Here is an 18,779-nt window from a genome sequence, read left to right as displayed (position 1 = left end):
TATGTATTTGAGGTCAAGTTTTGTGCCTGTTCTATTGCGTTGACCCACTATTTATATGAACCTTTATCAGGCATTTTTATTACTGTAGCATTTAATGCTTTTTACTATCTTGTGCTCTTTTTTTCTACTTTTTCTTAAGTATTCCTCTGTCCTTAATATTCTTTAATAATTTTCCTGGCTGTTCTCAATGTTTATTTTTCCATATCAATGTAATTGGTTTGGCTAGTTAAAAAATATTATTTTTATTGAACTAGCATCATGTTTTTAGGTTAGTTAAGGGTAGAATTGAAGTCTTTCTAACAGATAGGTACGGGTATTTATTTCCTTTTGTTAAGTTACCTTTTGTTTCTGTTAGTAGAGTTTTAACCTCTTCTTTATATAGGCCCTGTACACTTCTAGTTTAGCGTAGGCCTGGACTTGTATGTTTTGTTTATTGTTGAGGTGTAAACCACATTATCATGAAATTCACTCTTTCAGGGTGTACAGTTCAGTGGTTTTTAGCATGTCCATTATCACTATCTAATTCCACAGCATTTCCTCACTTTACCTAAAAGGAAACTTCATACCTATTAGTAGTTACTCCCCTCTTTCCCCATCCCTAGTCCTTGGAAAGCACACATCTACTCTGTGTCTTTATGGATTTGCTTGTCCTGGACATTTCATATAAATAGAATCATACAATGAATGGCCTTTTGTGTCTGGCTTCTTTCACTTTTACTGATGTTTTCAGGGTTCATCCATGTTACAGCATGTATCAGATTTCCCCCCTGTTTATGGGTGAATAATATTCCATGGTATGGATGGATCAGATTTTGTTTACACCTGTATCGCTTAATAGACATTTGGATTTTATATATTTTCTGGCTATTATGCATAATGCTGCTATGAACATCTCTGTACCAACATCCATGTACCACTGTACGAATATATGTTGTCATTTCTTTTTGGTAGCGTATTTAGGAGTGGAATTGCTGGGTCATGTTATAACTACTTAACAATTTGAAGTACTACCAAACTTTCCCAAAGTGAATACGTCACTTTACATTTCCACTAGCACTGTTTGAGGGTTTCAGTTTTTCCATTTGCTTGCTAGTAGTGGTTATTGTCCTTGTTTTTTATTGTAACATCCTAGTGGTATGAAGTGGTTTTGTGGTTGTGATTTGTATGTCTCTAAAGATTAATGATGTTGAGCTTCTTTTTATGTGCCTATTTGCCATTTTTTAAAGTTTATTTATTTTGAGAGAGAGTGTGCGTGTCTTGTATGTGGGAGAGGGGGGTAGATGGAGAGAGAGAATCCTAAGCAGGCTGCACACCCTCAGTGCAGAGCCTAAAGCAGGGCTTAAACTCACCAACTGTGAGATCATGACCTGTGCTGAGATCAAGAGTTGGATGCTTAACCGATTGAGCCACCTAGGTGCCCCCTTATTTGCCATTTGTATATCTACATTGGAAGAATGGCTATTCAAATCCTTTGCTTATTTTTAAATGTAGTTATTTGTTTTTATTGGAGTCGTAAGAGTTCCTTTTGTATATTGTGCATATGAGCCCATTATTGGATATGGTTTATAAATATTTTCTCCCATTCTGTGGGTGCCTTTTTACTTTCTTGACAGTTTACTGTGGAGTATAAAAAGTTCTCAGTTTGTTTTTTTTTTTTTTTTGAGAGACAGAGAGAGATAGCTGGAGCAGGGGAGGGTCAGAGAGAGAGGGAGATACAGAATCTGAAACAGGCTCCAGGCTCTGAGCTAGCTGTCAGCACAGAGCCCAACACAAGGCTCGAACCCACCAACCGTGAGATCTGACCTGAGCCGAAGCCGGATGCTTAACCGACTGAGCCACCCAGGTGCCCCAAAAGTTTTCAGTTTTGATTAAATCCAGTTTACTTTTTATTCTTTGGGTTATGTGTTCTTTAGGTCTCCTATTTTAAGAAACCATTGCTTAGCTGAAGGTCCTGAAGGTTCATGCTTGTTTTCATAGAGTTTCATAGTTTAGCTCCTATGTTTAGGTTATCAATCTCTTTTGAGGTACTTTTTATATATGGTGTGAGGTAGAGGTTGGATGTTTTATTTTATGTTTCTGTTTTGTGTAGTTGTCACCCCTAGAATTTTACTGTGCTTGCTTCACTAAGTATCAAATTGTTGAAGAGGAAGGAGGTAAAGATACTATTATAAGGATTTTTAATGACTTTGTTCCTTTCTGCTCTTTTTTAATGTTATAATTTCTAGAAAATTTTAATTATACTTTGACTTTAACCTATCTCAGATTAATTATTGTTCTTTTGCTGTCAGTGCTTACTCAGATTTACCCATTCAATTTGATATTCTGTCATTTTAGGGAGAAGGAGTTAGCTCTGTACTGAAGTTAATCTTTTAATTGTTCTTTCACCAAGGAGATGTGAGAAATAAAAATGTTTTCATTTTCCCCCTCATTTACAAGCGGTGTATAAACTAATATGACAATTCATTTTCCTTCCGTTGACTATATTATTTCGTTGTTTAATGTTGCTGATGTAGTCTCCAGTTAATGTCATTGTTTTTGAGAGTTTTTTGTTTTGTTTTTAGATAATTTGTCTTTTTTCTGGTAGCTTTTTAGATTTTTCTCTTTATCTTTGGCCCACTACAATTTCACCTGACAGGAACTTGTTTTCACTTATTCTGTGTAGATCTCTTGCTCGGGATTTCTTGAATTAGGATTTATTATGGTAAATTAATTTTTGAAAAATCACAAATCTTGTCTTTGAATATTCCTTTCCCCCCCAGTATTCTTCCTTTTTTCTCCTGGAAATTTGCCTTCTCATTCTACCATGGTGTCTCCTAACTGCTTTTTCATATTTTCCAAGTCTTATTTTTAGGTAATTTCCTTCTCTGATTTACCTTTTCTCTCTCTGATTGTGTCTGCTTTGCTGTTTAATTCATTCATTGAATTTTCCCCCCTTTAATTTCAATGATTATATGTTTTAATCTTAAAGACTCTAGTTCTGTTTAAATGTCCTGTTTTTTCATTCTGTCATTTCATGTCCTTAAACATTTTAGTTGTCTTATTTCTTTTACAGGATTCTGTTTTCTGAGATTCCTTTTACTCAGGGAATTAATTCTCAAGTATATTGTGCATGCCAACTCTTTGGGAGTTCTTTTAAATGGGATTGTTTTTCTAGGGGAGAGATGTTGCGTGTTCTGGGTTGTAGAAACATTCATCAAGACAGTTGGTGTTTGCTTCATGCAGCTGTTTGTCCAGGGCCCGTGCAAGTTTCCTGTGAATTTCTTAGTGGGATTCCTGTAACGTGAAGTCTCTGGAAATGTTCTCTCCTGTGCCTGTGCATGACATAGGCCTGGGGTTCTTTCCTCTCGACACCACCCCAGTCTTCACCTTTCCTCCATCTCTCTTCCTTAAGCAAGTGTACTTTAAAAAATTTTTTTGGCTCTTTTGGCCAGTATGTAGAAAGTTTTCTCATCCTACGTTCACTGATGTTGCAGCTTTTCTAGACTCCTTGGCTTTACACTGAGATTTGAGTTCTGTTCCCCATGTTTTATGGGCTGAAGGCCGTATTTCACTTTCTTCTGTGGGCATGAAAGCCTCCGAGACTGTATCTGGCCTAGGTTTTTTTCCTCAAACTTTCCACAGTATAAACCTCTTAATTCCAAACTTTTCTTTAATTTCTTACTTTTGGAGTTCTTTGTTGTTCTTTTGATCTCAGCTATATTTTAAATTTGGGTTGTATTTTATCTTGTAGTTCTGTGTATTCACAGTTTTGGTAGGGGCTAAAGGAAGGGTATCATGTTAGTCGAATCTGACTTCCCAGAAACGATATTGCCCTAACCGGTTGTTTGTATTTAGGAGTGCTGTTCATTTAGGGCATATTAATATTGTAGCCATTTACTGTAATACATTCTGTCATTATTTACAAGAGTCTTTTTGTTGGTTTTTTTGTTTTTTTCCTAGTGTAGCATCATGTCATCCAAAAACACTGATACTTTGTCTCTATAAAGTAGCCTTGAAGTTTTTCATATTATTTCTTATATTTTGTTAATTGGCTCTGGTTAACTCTTTGGGTGAGCATTTCTGTATTGTTTCCTCACTTTTATTTGAATTGGGATACTTTTAAGAAAACATTTTTTTAAATGTTCTAAAGCAATTAATTTAACAGATATGAGTCAAGTGTCACAGTTTGCATTTAACCTAATGAATTATAGTGCAGTTATTGTATATGATGTCATCAAAATGTCACTCTAAGAATAAATACAAAAAGTAACACAAGACAAATATAAAAATGAAATATTTCTAAATCATCTTTTTTAAATACAAATTTTCATTCTTCCAGATTGTCTCTTAATGATATCCTCAATGGTTACTATATTTACATAAGTGTTCTGGTGACTGAGTACCAGTTCACAGCAGGGCACTGGTGTTGGAATCACTACAAGTAGCCCTTCCCCCATATATAGAAAGAGAGAGCTTATAAAAGAGTATTTACATGTGAGAGAGATGAAATCGAACCTGTTCGTTTTCATTAATCTTTATTTTTAACTTCTCACTTCTGTACTATGGTTCCAGTCCTTAGTACTGTTGATGATTTAGTGTTTATGTAGGCAGTTGGTAGTGGTTGTGGCTATTGTATTCATCTTAGTTAAGTACAGAATCCCTCTCTTTGAGCAGATGTATACATATTTTACTCAGTTCTTTAACATTTTGTAAAATATTCTGGTGGCACGAAGCTGTACCTTATGTGACTTGGTTTGATGTTTCAGTAATTTAAGGTTAATTTCATTTCTAGCTTCCTATAAATTTAAATATCCTGTTACCCCTATGGGTGGTGATACTTAGAAGTGTACATGCTTTATTTTGAATGTATTTAAATAAGTGTAATCTGCCTCAGCTCAGATATATGAACTCACATTTCAGTGCTGTGACTTTCTATTAGAATAGCTACAACATTGAAAATTCATAAAAGAAGGCTTGTTACTTATAAAGTCTACTATACATGAATTTCCTTCTTAACTGACCACAGATTGTTGATGGTAATCGTTCTCCATGTAGTCCACCTTAAGGAAAAGGTCTACCTTTTGTCTCACTTACACACATACTTTGGTGTCAGAATTTTCCCCTTTACCCCATGCTGCACCTCCTCCACCCCTCATGGCTCCTGTAGTCGCTAATACTACTACTGCAAGTAGTGGACCCTCCTCCTACTCTCTAGTGCGGGGCTCAGGGACTGGGCGACTGTAGAGCATACTGACCAAGAGCACGGGCTTTGGAATCTAATAGACCTGAGTTTGAGCCTTGATTCTTTTGTTTAATAGCCTATATATATATTCTAAACTTAGAATAAGTTTAAAAACTTTATTTAATGTTAGTTTCCTTTGCAATGAGGTGACTATGATACACCTACCTCACAGGGCTGTTGTGAGGATTAAATAGACTGATGTACATGAAGTACTGGTATTGGTGCCTGCCGCATGGGAGGTACTCAAGAGTGCATAGCTGTATTTCTTGCTGCTATTTAATTTAAAGGTAGTAAACACATTCGCTCATCTTTGATGACTTGGCCAGTTTTATCTTGGAAAGACTTGGAATACTAGCTTTAGGAAACCTGTCTTAAATGCATTTCATATTAGGTAGGTGGGGAGTATTTAATAGTTAAATAATTCAATATTAGCTGTGTGGATTAACCTGCAATTTGATGTATAATATGGAGTTAAGAAAACACAGAACTGTGGAATAGTTTTTTGGTTTTTTTTAAAAACATAAGCTTATATCTTAATATAGTAGCTTGGCTTCCTTATAAATACTGTTTTTTTTTTAAGGGGGATTTAGAGTTTCTCTTAGATCCATTTAAGACACATTTGAGAATGCCTGGCTTGCCTTAATGTCAATGCAATAGACATTGAGTTACAGCAGTAGGACTGTTCTGCTTGGAGTTTGGAGACTTGGCTTTGAGTCTTGGCTTCTCTGTTGACTTTGCACAAGTGTCACACTGGTCAAATCGTCATCTCTTCATGTCTGAATTCTGTACTCTGGGGCTTGTAACGTGACCTGCCTCACCTTCCTAACTCATTTAGTTGCTCGGAAAATCAGAATCATTAAGTTAAGGCTCTTTAGAAAGTGTAAAGGGCTGTCCTAACTAGACATAAGTCTTGTCTCATTTCTCACCTTATTTGTGTCCACCTACATCTTTCCAAAAAACAATGTTGGTATTTTGTGAATTTCTCAAAATTGAAATTCATGTCCCTGTTAATCATATTTCTCTGACAAGAGGCATTTTGGTGAACTTTTTCCTAGCATTGTGAGGTAGCATATTAATTTAAATGTGTGGGGTTTAGCTTACCCCCCGCCCCCATGTCCAGAAAACAGTTCAGGGGATAAGCTGAGTTTTTTTTAGAAAGTGCAACTATAGCTCTAGAAACCCTTCTCAGTCTGCTCAGAACTGATCACCTCCATTAAGCCTTTGATTAATTCTACCTGGCTTTAATTAACTTGCATTCCCTCTGCATTTATGCATGTAGTTTGTAGTATATTACTTTACAGTTGAGTGTTTTCGTAAATCATTTTCTGTCTTTTACCTGTGACCTGGACTTGTTTTCTCAGCTAGTTGGAATCTCCTGAAGGGTTAAGACAATTGTCCTTTCCCTTTCTTCACATTAGAGTAATAAAGGATGCCCTACATGTAATGATTCCTTCTAGTTGTATTTGCATAAAACTTCCTGATAAAATCTAGTGGCATCATTTGACCTAATTTTACAGAGTATGCATCTGCAGAAATTTTCATTTGTCTTAGTATATGCCTATTTAGAGTTAAAAGACAAAAGGCATAAAAACAGTATACACAGCTTGATTAAAAAATAGAGTGTATAAGCTGCCATGTACTTCAGCTAAGACTAAATTGTAAGCTATTTCAAACCATTCTGTTAACTGTATTTGGCCAAAAGAAATCTAGTCAATCTCATTAAATAGTTTGATTTTTTAATACTATACTATTGTAGGGTAATGTGGTATTTGTGTTGTTAACAGCCATAGTTTTAAATGATTCTTTGCAAAAAAGGAAGTGAGCCCTTTATGAAAGAAAGGCTTTTATAAAGGCTTATAAAAAGGCTTTTTGAGAGTCCCATTGGTTTATTTCTCATTTTTTCCACAAAATTGATTTGTTAAATTACTGATGATTCTTACTACTGAAGTTTCTCATGTAAACCTTGATATGGAGGAGACTATTCTTGCAGTAAATTTCCCAGTTTATTTGGAAATGCCTATATTTGAAAAAAGAAACATCTTACATTTGCTTTCATCAGAGGTTTCACTAAAACAAACCGATATAAAATTATGGCTTTTAGTTTTGCACTTAAAGAATTTGCTAAAGAGGATGTTTCTTCCAAATGAATGTTTGCATTTTGTTTTCCAGATCTTTTTCTCTAAAACCAATTTTTGCTCCTAAAGAAACATTTTTACATCTTTTTCAGGAATGTCCTTGTCTGCCGGATCTTCTCCTCTTCACTCTCCCAAGATCACTCCACATACTTCTCCTGCTCCCAGAAGAAGAAGTCACACGCCAAATCCAGCAAATTACATGGTGCCTTCTAGTGCCTCTACATCTGTTAATAATCCTGTTTCTCAGACTCCATCTTCTGGTCATGTGATCCAAAAGGAAACTGTCGGTGGGACGACTTACTTCTATACAGACACAACCCCAGCACCTTTGACTGGAATGGTATGTCTGCGTTAAAGGAAAAGTGATAGTACTCTTACAGCAGTTCCTTCTTACTAATGAGATTAGTGAGTCGGCTTACCCCCTCTTGCATCTTTTTATTGTGATGTGAAAACGTGAGTATTTAATTTTCTAACTGAGACGATAATTCTGACTTCTTCTTATATCTTCAAAGTAAACTTTCTGCATTAATACTAACTCCAGTCTAGACAAAACTGGTTTTAATCACAAGTTAGATTATATTTAAGCTCTAGTTTAGGACATTATGGCATGTTTTGCTCATAGGGTTACATAGTACTGGTGCTAGCTGGAGTTGAGGTTTGCTATGTTTGTTTATAGGTATAGGTAGTTGCACCTCTAGTAAGAAGTTGGAGAAAGTAGATGGTTTCTTATCGTAGTTACTGAAAACAAACTGATGATAAACTGGCTTCAAGTGAGGAAATGATTTAATCTTTAAATCTCTGGCTAGTGGAGGACACATAATGATAAGGGGCCTCCAATGTGGGCTGTTGGTAAGGATGGAGGAAACCTCGGGGCTTCCCTGATCACGGATGAGGAAAGAGTTACCAAAGGAAGGCAGAGGGGGAGAGGGGACGGGCAAAGGGGGAAGTGCCGTGTTGCTCCATAAATTGTATCTTTTAGCCTCATTCTGGCTATGTTAAAAAATTGTTTTTTTAACTGGTATGCTAAAAATCAGTAGTGGGTGAAGGTGTTGTGAGTTAGAAAACTAAATTCCATCAAGATAGGAGAGCTGAGCTAAATTGTAGACATTTGACATAATTATAGAAGATAGGTTTAGATGAAAAGAATACTTGGATTTTAGTAAGCGGACTGTGATCTCACAAGTTAAATTAATCGTTTATTTTGATGAGTATTTCACAATATTTGAAAGCAATTTGAAAGGAAAGATGACAAAGTTCTTTTATGTTTTTTAAGAGTCAGTCCTGCCATTGTTTTGTGACTTTTGAATCTTAGTACCTCTGAGACCATTTCCCCAGTTGTGAATGGGGATAATACTTTAGTGAAAACGTTTATAGAAGTACTTGTAAATTATGTAAAATGTTTTAAAAGACTAATGGCTAATGGTTTTGTTCTGTTTTGTTTTGTTTTTGGTCAGAGATCTTTCAAAACTTATCACAGAACAGCTTGCCGAACAGAAGGTCAAATAATTGAGGTAGAGTAGAGACTTTCCTTGGTTCTTTCAAGTAAGAGTTCCATCAATGTTTTGCCTTTTCTGGGGGTTTATTATAATTATTTACATTTTCATTATATTTGTAGAAAGAAGTTTAGTGTAATCTATAAAGAGGTTCTTTTGTCACAAAACTGTCTCAACTGTTTTTGTAGAGATTACATACGGCACATTTTTATGATGTTTTTACTCTTCAGACCACTCTTAGAAATATGCTCATGGTAAACTTGAGGTAATTAAGCCAAACTGTGCTCTCTGGTGTAAGAAAACTGAAGCAAGAAAAAGGAAATATCCTTCTCCCTGCGGATGTAGGTTAAAGGAAACCTTACAGGTACTGCAAACCCACTGCCTGGCTGAGGTCCAGAGCAGAATGATCGACTGCGGGCAGCAGAAATCAGCCGAATTTGTTTCTCAAAGACAGAAAAAAAGTGTCTGTTTCAGCTTTTTAAATGAAAAAGAAAAGGTAGTTTAGAATGTACATTTATTTTTGTATCAGGGACCAGTGAAGAGGAAGAAGAGAAGAAGCGGGGGGTGGGGAAATGTCTAGAAAATTGAAAGCGAAGAAACTTGAAGCAGATTTAGTAGCTTTGCTGTAGTTTGTCCAGAAGGTGTTTAAGTAGATCTTTGCAGTCTTCTGTTGACCTAAGCTGCCGGCCGGCCCCCGAGTAAGTTGGCTGGTCCTCCTACTGCTGCGGTCTGAAGCACTTACCAGTATGTACACAGCAGTCTGTCCAGGTTGGCCACAAAACCCCTGCAAGGGCAGTGGGGAGGGGGGGTTCTTTCGGGAGCCAGGGCAGGGTCGCCTCGTTATCTGACTGAACCCAGACACTTTGAATACCTGCTTTCTTCCTCTCTTCCCACTGTGTTAAAAAATGCTTACAGGCTATGTAACACTTCTTCCAAAGTGCAGCTTTGGCCTCTCCTTGGAGGTTAAGTTTTACTGTATCTGGAGAAATGTTTCCTTTCTTGTTAGATTTTTAAGTTGATTACTATAATAGAAGATTATTTTTATAAAGTGGGCTCATTCTGAAAGTATCCTGATAACAGCTATTCTCTAAGGTGTTTATGAATTCATTATGATTTAAAGATTAAACTGTATCCATTTATCTGTCACTGTCATTTAAAGCTTAAAACTTTACTAAAGATAAAGCCTGTCACTTGAGAAACGTTGGTTGTTACATTTCCCCTACCTACCTTTGCAGGTATTTCCAAACTATCATATATATCCTCCAACTGCACCTCACGTCGCGTATATGCAACCGAAAGCAAACGCACCCTCCTTCTTCATGGCCGATGAGCTCCGACAGGTATGCTTCCAGCGTCCCTGGTGGAGATGCTCGGTGTCTGTTGTGCTCTGGTGAGGAGCTGGGGAAAGAGCAGAGCTCTTTTCAGTCAGATAATGCGATCAAACATGCTGTACTAAAGCAGCTAGAATTGAGACTTTATGAGTTATAGTTGATATATTTATTTAAGGAAACCTGTTTTTCAAGACAATTGCAGATCAGTATGTGTTAGGACGTAAAAGAGAATAAATAGCTATTTAAATGGGCCACCTTTTTTGCACTTCATATCCTGTGCATGAAAGGTCTCTTTGAAATATATAAATAAATTATTTACATGGTTTTTAACCTTCAGACAACTTGTCGCGAATCTGTACATTGAGAATAAGTAGTTGGGCCTAGAAATAAACCTCATTTTAAAAGAGCTTAATATTGATTGGGGCACCTGGGTAGCTGAGTTGGTGAAGCATCCAACTCTTGGTTTTGACTCAGGTCATGATCTCAGTTATGTGAGTTCAAGCCCCATGTCTGGCTCTGTGCTGACAGCCTGCTTGGGATTCCCCCCCCCCCCCCGACTTGTGTCTCTCAAAAATAAATAAACTTTTAAAACATTAAAAAGATAATAGAGCTTAATATTTTCTATAAAGTAGGTTTTATAAAATAATTTAGCTTTTTTTTTCCCAGTCAACAGCTGGGTATTAATTGATATATAGAATTCATTTTATACTTCTATTCTCAGAAAAAATTTTATTTCACAGAAGGTGTACCAGTGTAATGTTGATGACTAAATTATTGACGAGCTTAGAGTAGGCCTTGCGTTTTCAGCCACAGAGTCCATTATGTGCTTTGGGTCAAAGCACAGCTACTTAACCCCAACCTTAATTATGGACAGGTCTGTCCAGGCCTGTAATTGAGACGTCTTATCATGATTAGAAATGTCATTTCATGTTGTTGGCATTACAAAGTGCACATATTAACAAATATCAATATGTACTTATAATAGAAAGTCAGATTTCAGAAGCTATGTTGATATATAAATATACTTGTTTTCTTTTCTTAGGAGCTGATTAACAGGCATTTAATAACAATGGCTCAAATTGATCAAGCAGATATGCCAGGTAAAATGCGAGTTGATTTCATCCTTTCTTTTAAAGGATATTATAATCTTGATGTACATGTTTTTATGCTTTGAACAGCCAATTACTGTTTTATGTTTATTTGAAATCTACTTTTGAAGAGTTCCAAGATGCCGCTGATCATCTCGTTCATTGCAGTTCTATATGTGGCGGTATTCTAGTTTGTCAGAAGAGTTAGGTGGCTTTAAAATTCATAGTGATTTACCTCACCATGCATTAGAAGATTGTTTTCTGAAACTTGATAAAGTATGGGTACTTGAACAGATGGGGAAGATAATTATTATTTTTGAAACTGTGGTGTACTAGATAACATGTAATTATATTCTTCATATGTCTTACTTTCTTCCTCATAAAAATCCTATGACATAGACATGAATACTGTCCTCTTATGTATGAGGAAAACAGGTTGACAGGAAAGCTAAGTAAATTGTCTTTAAGACGAATGGCTGGTAATCAGCTGGGCGAATCAGGATTTAAGCCTAGGGTTTTCTGGCTGTACCACAGTGTTTGTCAGAGTACGTTAAAATCTCTTTCCTTAGCTTATTCTGTATATGGCAAGCTTAAATACGTTAGATAGCAGAACTTTATAAATAATGCAGTAGGAATATATTTGCCATAGAGATAATCTCAAAGCATGTAGTTGTAATCAAGGACTCAATGGAGTCTACTGTGCATTTTATTGATTCCTAAAGAATTAAAAGGAATAATTTCTAGCTATTATGCCTTAAGACCGATCTTTTCAGTTTAGATGGATGGGGAACTTATCTGTCAGAACCTTTGAAGTATTCAGGTTGGAATTTTACTTCTTTGAGGCCATAGCCAGGGAAAAAGAAGAAAAGAAAAATAAATAGGCTTATTTTTGCCTTTCCAGTCTTTATGACTGCAATCATGTATAAGTCATATGTCTGTAGATTGGCCATAACTTGAAATTATAATAGAGCTTAGGAGATAGCTGGATACAGGATTAGTATATGTCAGTTAAATTTCTATAAACCAGTAGCTAGTAACTTAAATATAATTAAAAGAGAAGATGCTATTTACAGTGGTTTCAGCTTATCAATAGCTAGGAATACATGCAACAAAGGATGTGTGAGAGGAGGCTTATTAACAGATACTAAGTAAGATAAGTAAAGCAAAGTACTATATTATAAATACGAAGACATAATGAAGACATTTACGAAGACATTTTCCTAAAATGATGTATAGATGTAGTATAATTGCAGTCAAAGCATGTGAGCTGTTTTTACTCATAATACTTCTGACACTTACTTCATGTCCTAACAGTTTATTTATTAAGGCCACAGTCCCACAACACTACTCCCATTTCATAGGCCCGCGGAGATGGACTACGCAGGCTATCCACACTCTAGCCAACTACAAATTTGGGGGGTTTCCACAACCACTACCACCAGTACCCCCCACCCCACTGGTTCAGTAATTTGCTAGAGTGACTCACTTTAGGAACTACTGTTGGTTTAGTGCAGAGAGGATACAACTCAGGGACAGTCAAATGGAGGAAGTGTCTAGGGCAAAGTAAGGGGGTGGGACTTCCATATAAAACTTGACAAACTCTTTATAGTGTAAAACATTAGTGACTAGATTTAACATTTCAGTAGGGAAAGATTTCTTATACAGGAGGCAAAGATTGCTGACTCATAAATACTGATAACTTTTACTAGATAAATTAGAATTGAAAAGCAATCCAAAGATACCCACAGTAAAGAAAATACCTGGAAGAAGATATTTACACAGTTGACAAAGAATATAAAAAACATAATTCAGTAAGAGCATAAAAAACTCAACAGGAAAATGGCCAAAGGCTAGGAATAGCCATGTGAAGGAAAAGGAAATTCACATAACCAATAAATGTACAAAGAGATGTTAAACATCATTGGTGTTAGGGAAATGCAGATGAGCTCCCGTGTTAAAGTGTGATGGTATGAAATGTTAGGATGTGGGCCCACAGGTTCTCCAGGCAGTAGAAATTGGTGAACCTGTTAATGCTTTGGACAACTCCTAAAGCGAGTGTCCGTGTGCGCTGTGACCCAGCAGTTCTCTTCCTGAAAACAGGTAAACCCCTATGCATTTTCAATCACAAAATGGTGGTTTATGATATGATGAAGTGTCCATAACATTGTTGCCCAAAGTAGGAGAAACTTTGATCAGTCCAAATTAACTGTGATATTGTCAAATAACGGAATAGGGTACAGCAGCTTAAATGAAGAAAGTTCATGGACATGCAACAATACAGAAGAATATTAGTAATAGTAAAGTGAGCTGCAAGAGACTATATACTATAACTTTACAAAGTTAACTAAAATTTATGTATGTATTTATATTTATGTAAATGTATGTGCATATGCATAAGTGTGTATTATGTGTAATACATCTGTATAAAAAGGAAGGAAGTGAGAGAAGGGAGGCAGAGGTTGGTAGAGAGAACCATAAATTAGATGTCAGTTAAAGGTCTGAGTCTTCGAGCGCCAGTTGTGGCTGTTGCATCGCGGGTGGGTGCCGAATTCCCTGAAGTGTACACAACAGCCGGACAGGCAGCGGTGACCCGGTCTGACATGTCAGTAGTGCCAAGGTTGAGAAACCATAGTGAACCTCAGACATTCAATATCTTAGATCAAACCTCTTACTTTGTATGTCCTTTGAGGGGAAGTAGGGTTGAATAGAGCGAAGACAATAACATTTTATTTTTTATATCATTATTTTTAATATTATTTGGTGGAATTGGAATTTCCAAATTAAAACTTGGAGCTGAAGTAAACGATGCAGCTCTGTCCATAATCTTAAAGTTGATATCTTTAGTTTGATTTTTGATGCCTGACAGTGATTTAGGCACCCCTTATTCCCTTTATTCATCCTTAATTTTATGCATTTGTTATGTTGAGCTGAAAACAAAGAAAAGCAAAACAACAGTGAATATTCCTATCAGTGAAGACAGTCAGTTTTTAAGATTCATATTAGGCCACATACGATTATTTCAGGGTAGACTGGGAAATGTAGTGTTGAAAGATGACATTCTGAAACAAGGTAAAACGTACAGACTTAAAACGAACAGTTCAGAAGTTTTATTTAAGTCATGAGGGAGCTGGCTGTGGGACCTGCTGGTCAGATCAGGAATTTTGAAGTGAGTGTGCAGACTGGCTTTTTCATTGAGGAGGCCAGGGGGTCTTTCATGGTGCTGCCACTTAGCTGCGTACAGTTCACGGGGGTGTAAGCCATCTCCCGTGGCATCAGAATCAGACGTGGAAAAGCTGTCCTTTGGATACTGCATAGTTTTCCACTGAAGCACAGTTTCCCCCCTGCAATGTAGAGAATTCAACATGCCTTGCTTTAAAGTGCGCATAGAGACAAAGGAGTTAGTACGACTTTTAGCTGATTGTGACTCTGTCAATCCCTTTGTCACACACTGGTGCTGTGACACCACTGCTTGGCATTGTGAATTTCAAGTCCTCAGTCTAGCATTTAAATTCCCCACATAACTCCCTCAGCTTTTTCTCCACTTTGTACCCACTCTGTGATGGCCCCTGGTCTCCCATCACAGGAGATTTCACTGCTCCTGAACACAGTACACACACTGAGGCTGGCTGGTGGTGGTGTTTGCTCCTGACCCGTAAAGCGAAGCGCTCGTTGTCCTCGTCGTCGCTCCCTGAAAGCAGTCTCCTCCTTCAGTTTGTAGTACACATACCCAGTCTTCTGTAAGATCTTTCCTAGTATCCTTGAGAGTGGCTTCCTTCTGCATGTTTCCGTGTGTAGTGCTTCTCGGAATGTGGTCCTCGCCCCAGCAGCGTCTTTTCATTACCACCTGGAAACTTCTTCGGATTACAGATTGTTGGGCCATGCCGTAGCCCTACTAAGTAAACACTGGGCACGGGGCCCAGCAAACTGTGTTGTATCACTGTCCGTGATTGTGAAGGGTGTGTTGTATCACTGTCCGTGATTGTGAAGGGTGTGTTGTATCACTGTCCGTGATTGGGAAGGGTGTCGGAGTTGAAGGACTAGTGCCACGGTGAATTGTACTTCTTTAATAGCTGTTTTACTTGTACTATATTAGTTTTTATGTAGATCTCTGTTCTTTATTTTTCTCTGAGTGGCTTGATAAGAGCCCGTATTTCATTAACATGAACTCACTGATACCCAGTAGTCTCTCATTACCTTGATAATGAGTTAATAATTTGAAATTAGTTATTTCTCTTATTAGATGCTTCTCATGAAATAAACAAGAAACAAAATTTATTCGTTTGTGGAAACTACACTGATCGTTAACATAAAAGATAAATGGGCAAAGTTATAGCTATATTTCCTTGTGTGTATACTTTCCTTGTACTGCCTTTACTTCACTAGGACAGGTCACGTGAACTTGTTTTGAAAGTTAGGTTGAATCCGTGTCTGTTTTGTACTATGGTCAAAATGCCTTCTAGTGGTTAAGAGCACAAGACTATAGAATCAGAGTCCTAAGTTTACATCCCAACTCCCTTTCTAGATGTGTGATCCTCATTTTCTTTATGAAATAGAGTTCTGTCTCCTGTGGTTCCTTAAAAAAACCAAGAGATAGTGAATGTCAGAATTTAGCAAAGGCAGAAGGGGCCATTGTGAGCCTGTCCTCTGGAGTTACAGTTTTCTGAATGGGGTTTTTACCTGTATTTCTTAACAGTCATCAAGTCAAAAATTATTAGTCATTTCATCTGTGTGTTTTTAAAAAAGAGATTTATTGCTATGTTATAAAAATAGTGCTAAACGTATTATTGTAAAAAGTTTGGGAGGTTGGGGATAGTGTAAAGAGAAAATGATAGTGCTCCCACTCAGAGGTTACCATTGTTGAAGTTTTGGCTGTGCTCCTTCCTACATGGCTTTCTGTGCATACTGTGCATGTTCACTTACCAGCTTCTCACGTAAAATCTCTTGAGCATTCCTAAAGTCATTCAAGACACTTAGGAGAATGGAAGCTGTTCTGTTGGAAAAATGTAGTTTGATTGTATTTGAAGCATTAAAAAAAACTTTTGAATTGCAAAACTGATACATGTTTGTGCTAGAAAATAGGGAGCAGTAAAGAAGGAAAAGTAGGGACACCTCTGTGGCTGAGTCAGTTAAGCATCATCAGACTCTTGGTTTCTGCTCAGATCATGATCTCACACGTGTGGGGTCAAGTCCAGTGTTGGTCTCTGCACTGAGAGTGCAGAGCTTGCTTGCGATTCTCTCTCAGCCTGTCTCTGCCCCTCCCCCACTGTGGTGTGCTCTTCCTCTCAGAATAAATCAGTCCATTTTAACAAGAAAAGCAAATTGCCTATGCTCTTTAGAGAAACCAACCACTGAATACAGTTAGTCTTAGTATTTTTTTTAAAGTTGATTTACTTATTTTGAGAGAGAGAGCATGTGTGAGTAGGGGAGGGGCAGAGGGAGAAAGAGAGAGAGAGAGAGAGGGAGAAAGAGAGAGAGAGAGAATCCCAAGCAGGCTTTGCGCTGTCACAGAGCCGGATGCAGGGCTTGATCTTACAGAACTGTGGGATCAAGACCTGAGCCAAAATCAAGTTGGACGCTTAAACCAACCGAGCCACCTAGTAGGCGCCCCTATTTAGTCCTTATGAGAAACAGCAGATTGGGATTCAAGATAAATACTTTTTTAAATGCCTGACCAGAGTATCATATGCAAACTGCAATACATTATCGCAGCTGTTCTTAAACATAATTTTTCTTGCTTTGAAGAACATGGAAAGCATGAGGGTAAAGTTGTCTTCATTTTCGTTCTTTTATATTTTACTAGGGATTAAACTGTGCTATTCACTGAATGGTTGGAAGTCTTGATAGATTGCCATATTTATACATACATATACACACAGATCTGTTACACATCACACTCTCCAATTTAATGTTACTTGAATTTCTGTATGTTTTCAAAAACAAGAATTCATATGCTTAATACCATTGTCTAAATATATTTTGTGCAAACCAAAGTGCTTTAAGAAGCAAAATCAAAATCAGAAATGTTTAATATCTGTGATAACAAAAATTGTTTCTAACAGCTGAGAAACAAAAAGTTGTATTGTGCTATAAAGGATAAGTATTTTCGAGGGGCGCCTGGGTGGCTCAGTGTGTTTAACATCCTACTCTTGATCTCAGCTCAAGTCTTGCTCTCAGGGTCATAAGTTCACATGCCGTGTTGGAGTCTGGGCTGGGTGTGAAACCTACTTAACAAAAGTAAAAAAATGTTTTAGGTATATGAAATCTGGTTCTTTGGTTGTTTTATAAGGTTTATTTTTATTGATAATGAAACCTTTTTTTTTATAGAATTGTTATGAATGTTGACACTGTTCCAGAATTCAGAAGTATGTTTTGATACCAGTAGTTTATTTGCTTTCTTTTTTACTCTGAGAGATTTATGCATATCAGCAAGTTAAAGTTGTCTTCTATGAATTACTCTAGCAGTCCCTACGGAAGTTGACAGCTACCATAGCCTGTTCCCTCTAGAACCACTGCCACCACCCAACCGGATACAGAAATCAAGTAATTTTGGATACATTACATCTTGCTACAAAGCTGTAAATAGCAAAGATGATCTGCCCTATTGTCTTCGGAGGATACATGGTATGGGAGATAACTTACCATGTTTTATTGTCCTGCATGTATTTATTTATTTTATATGAGTATAAAGGATAATAAAGAAATTTGTTATTTCATTTGGAAAGTCGTAGCTCCTAAATAAAGTGTAACATGGCTTTTCCTTCACATTTCTGTTGGAATCAAAGGGAGATTTCATTTGCAGTTTAGTAGAAAAAATTTTCTTTTATAGGTTTTCGTCTTGTTAACACAAAGTGCATGGTGTTGGTCGATATGTGGAAGAAAATTCAGCACTCAAATATTGTGACCTTGCGTGAAGTGTTCACCACTAAAGCGTTTGCAGAGCCTTGTGAGTAATCTGTACTTGTCTTCCTGCTTATGCTCTTTGCTGTGTGAAGCCAGGTTGCAGTGATGAGTGTTTTGTGTTTCATTTTAAGCTCTTGTGTTTGCATATGATTTCCATGCTGGAGGAGAGACTATGATGAGCAGACACTTCAATGACCCTAACGCTGACGCCTATTTCACAAAGAGAAAGTGGGGTAAGAAAAAGATGCACGCCGGATATGTCCTGACAAATGCTTTTGCTCTGTGGAAGAGTAGTTTTGTGTTTTAAAATGCACGTAAACTTGTTTCTGTTTTCATAGTGCGGTAAAAACCGGTCTCAGAGGCGTGAAGCCAGGCCGAGGAGTGTGTTGTGTATACAGACTGAGCGAAGGCAGGTGTGAGGGCTTGCGCTGCTGTCTGAGGTGCGGGCAGCTGACAGGATGAGGAGAGCTTTTCCCTCTTAAACTTCTGTTTTCTTTTAAAACTGCAGTGCTGGGGCCTGCGCGTGCGTGCGTGCGAGCGAGCGAGCAAGGGGCTCCGGGCCTCGGCGCGTGGTCTGCCGCGCCCGGCGTGCGTGCGGCTGCGGGAGGCTG

General features: G+C 37.5%; 1 protein-coding gene across 4 annotated transcripts in view; it reads left to right on the top strand.

Annotated features, from left to right (window-relative positions):
• Positions 1–18,779, top strand: part of PAN3 (poly(A) specific ribonuclease subunit PAN3) — a 130,215-nt gene that overhangs the window by 84,617 nt on the left and 26,819 nt on the right. For 2 of the 4 annotated variants that reach the window (XM_029936907.1, XM_029936909.1), the window contains 7 exons: positions 7,449–7,696; positions 8,811–8,867; positions 10,085–10,189; positions 11,223–11,280; positions 17,728–17,889; positions 18,095–18,211; positions 18,300–18,401. In XM_029936907.1, coding sequence (XP_029792767.1) covers positions 7,449–7,696; positions 8,811–8,867; positions 10,085–10,189; positions 11,223–11,280; positions 17,728–17,889; positions 18,095–18,211; positions 18,300–18,401 — 849 coding nt within the window. The remainder of the gene's footprint in view (positions 1–7,448; positions 7,697–8,810; positions 8,868–10,084; positions 10,190–11,222; positions 11,281–17,727; positions 17,890–18,094; positions 18,212–18,299; positions 18,402–18,779) is intronic. The other 2 variants (XM_029936910.1, XM_029936908.1) reach the window with 1 other exon arrangement.

The sequence above is a fragment of the Suricata suricatta genome, chromosome 4 (assembly GCF_006229205.1).
Source record: "Suricata suricatta isolate VVHF042 chromosome 4, meerkat_22Aug2017_6uvM2_HiC, whole genome shotgun sequence".
Taxonomy (NCBI): domain Eukaryota; kingdom Metazoa; phylum Chordata; class Mammalia; order Carnivora; family Herpestidae; genus Suricata; species Suricata suricatta.
Note: the sequence above shows the minus strand (reverse complement) of the source record. Positions and strands in the feature narration are given on the sequence as shown.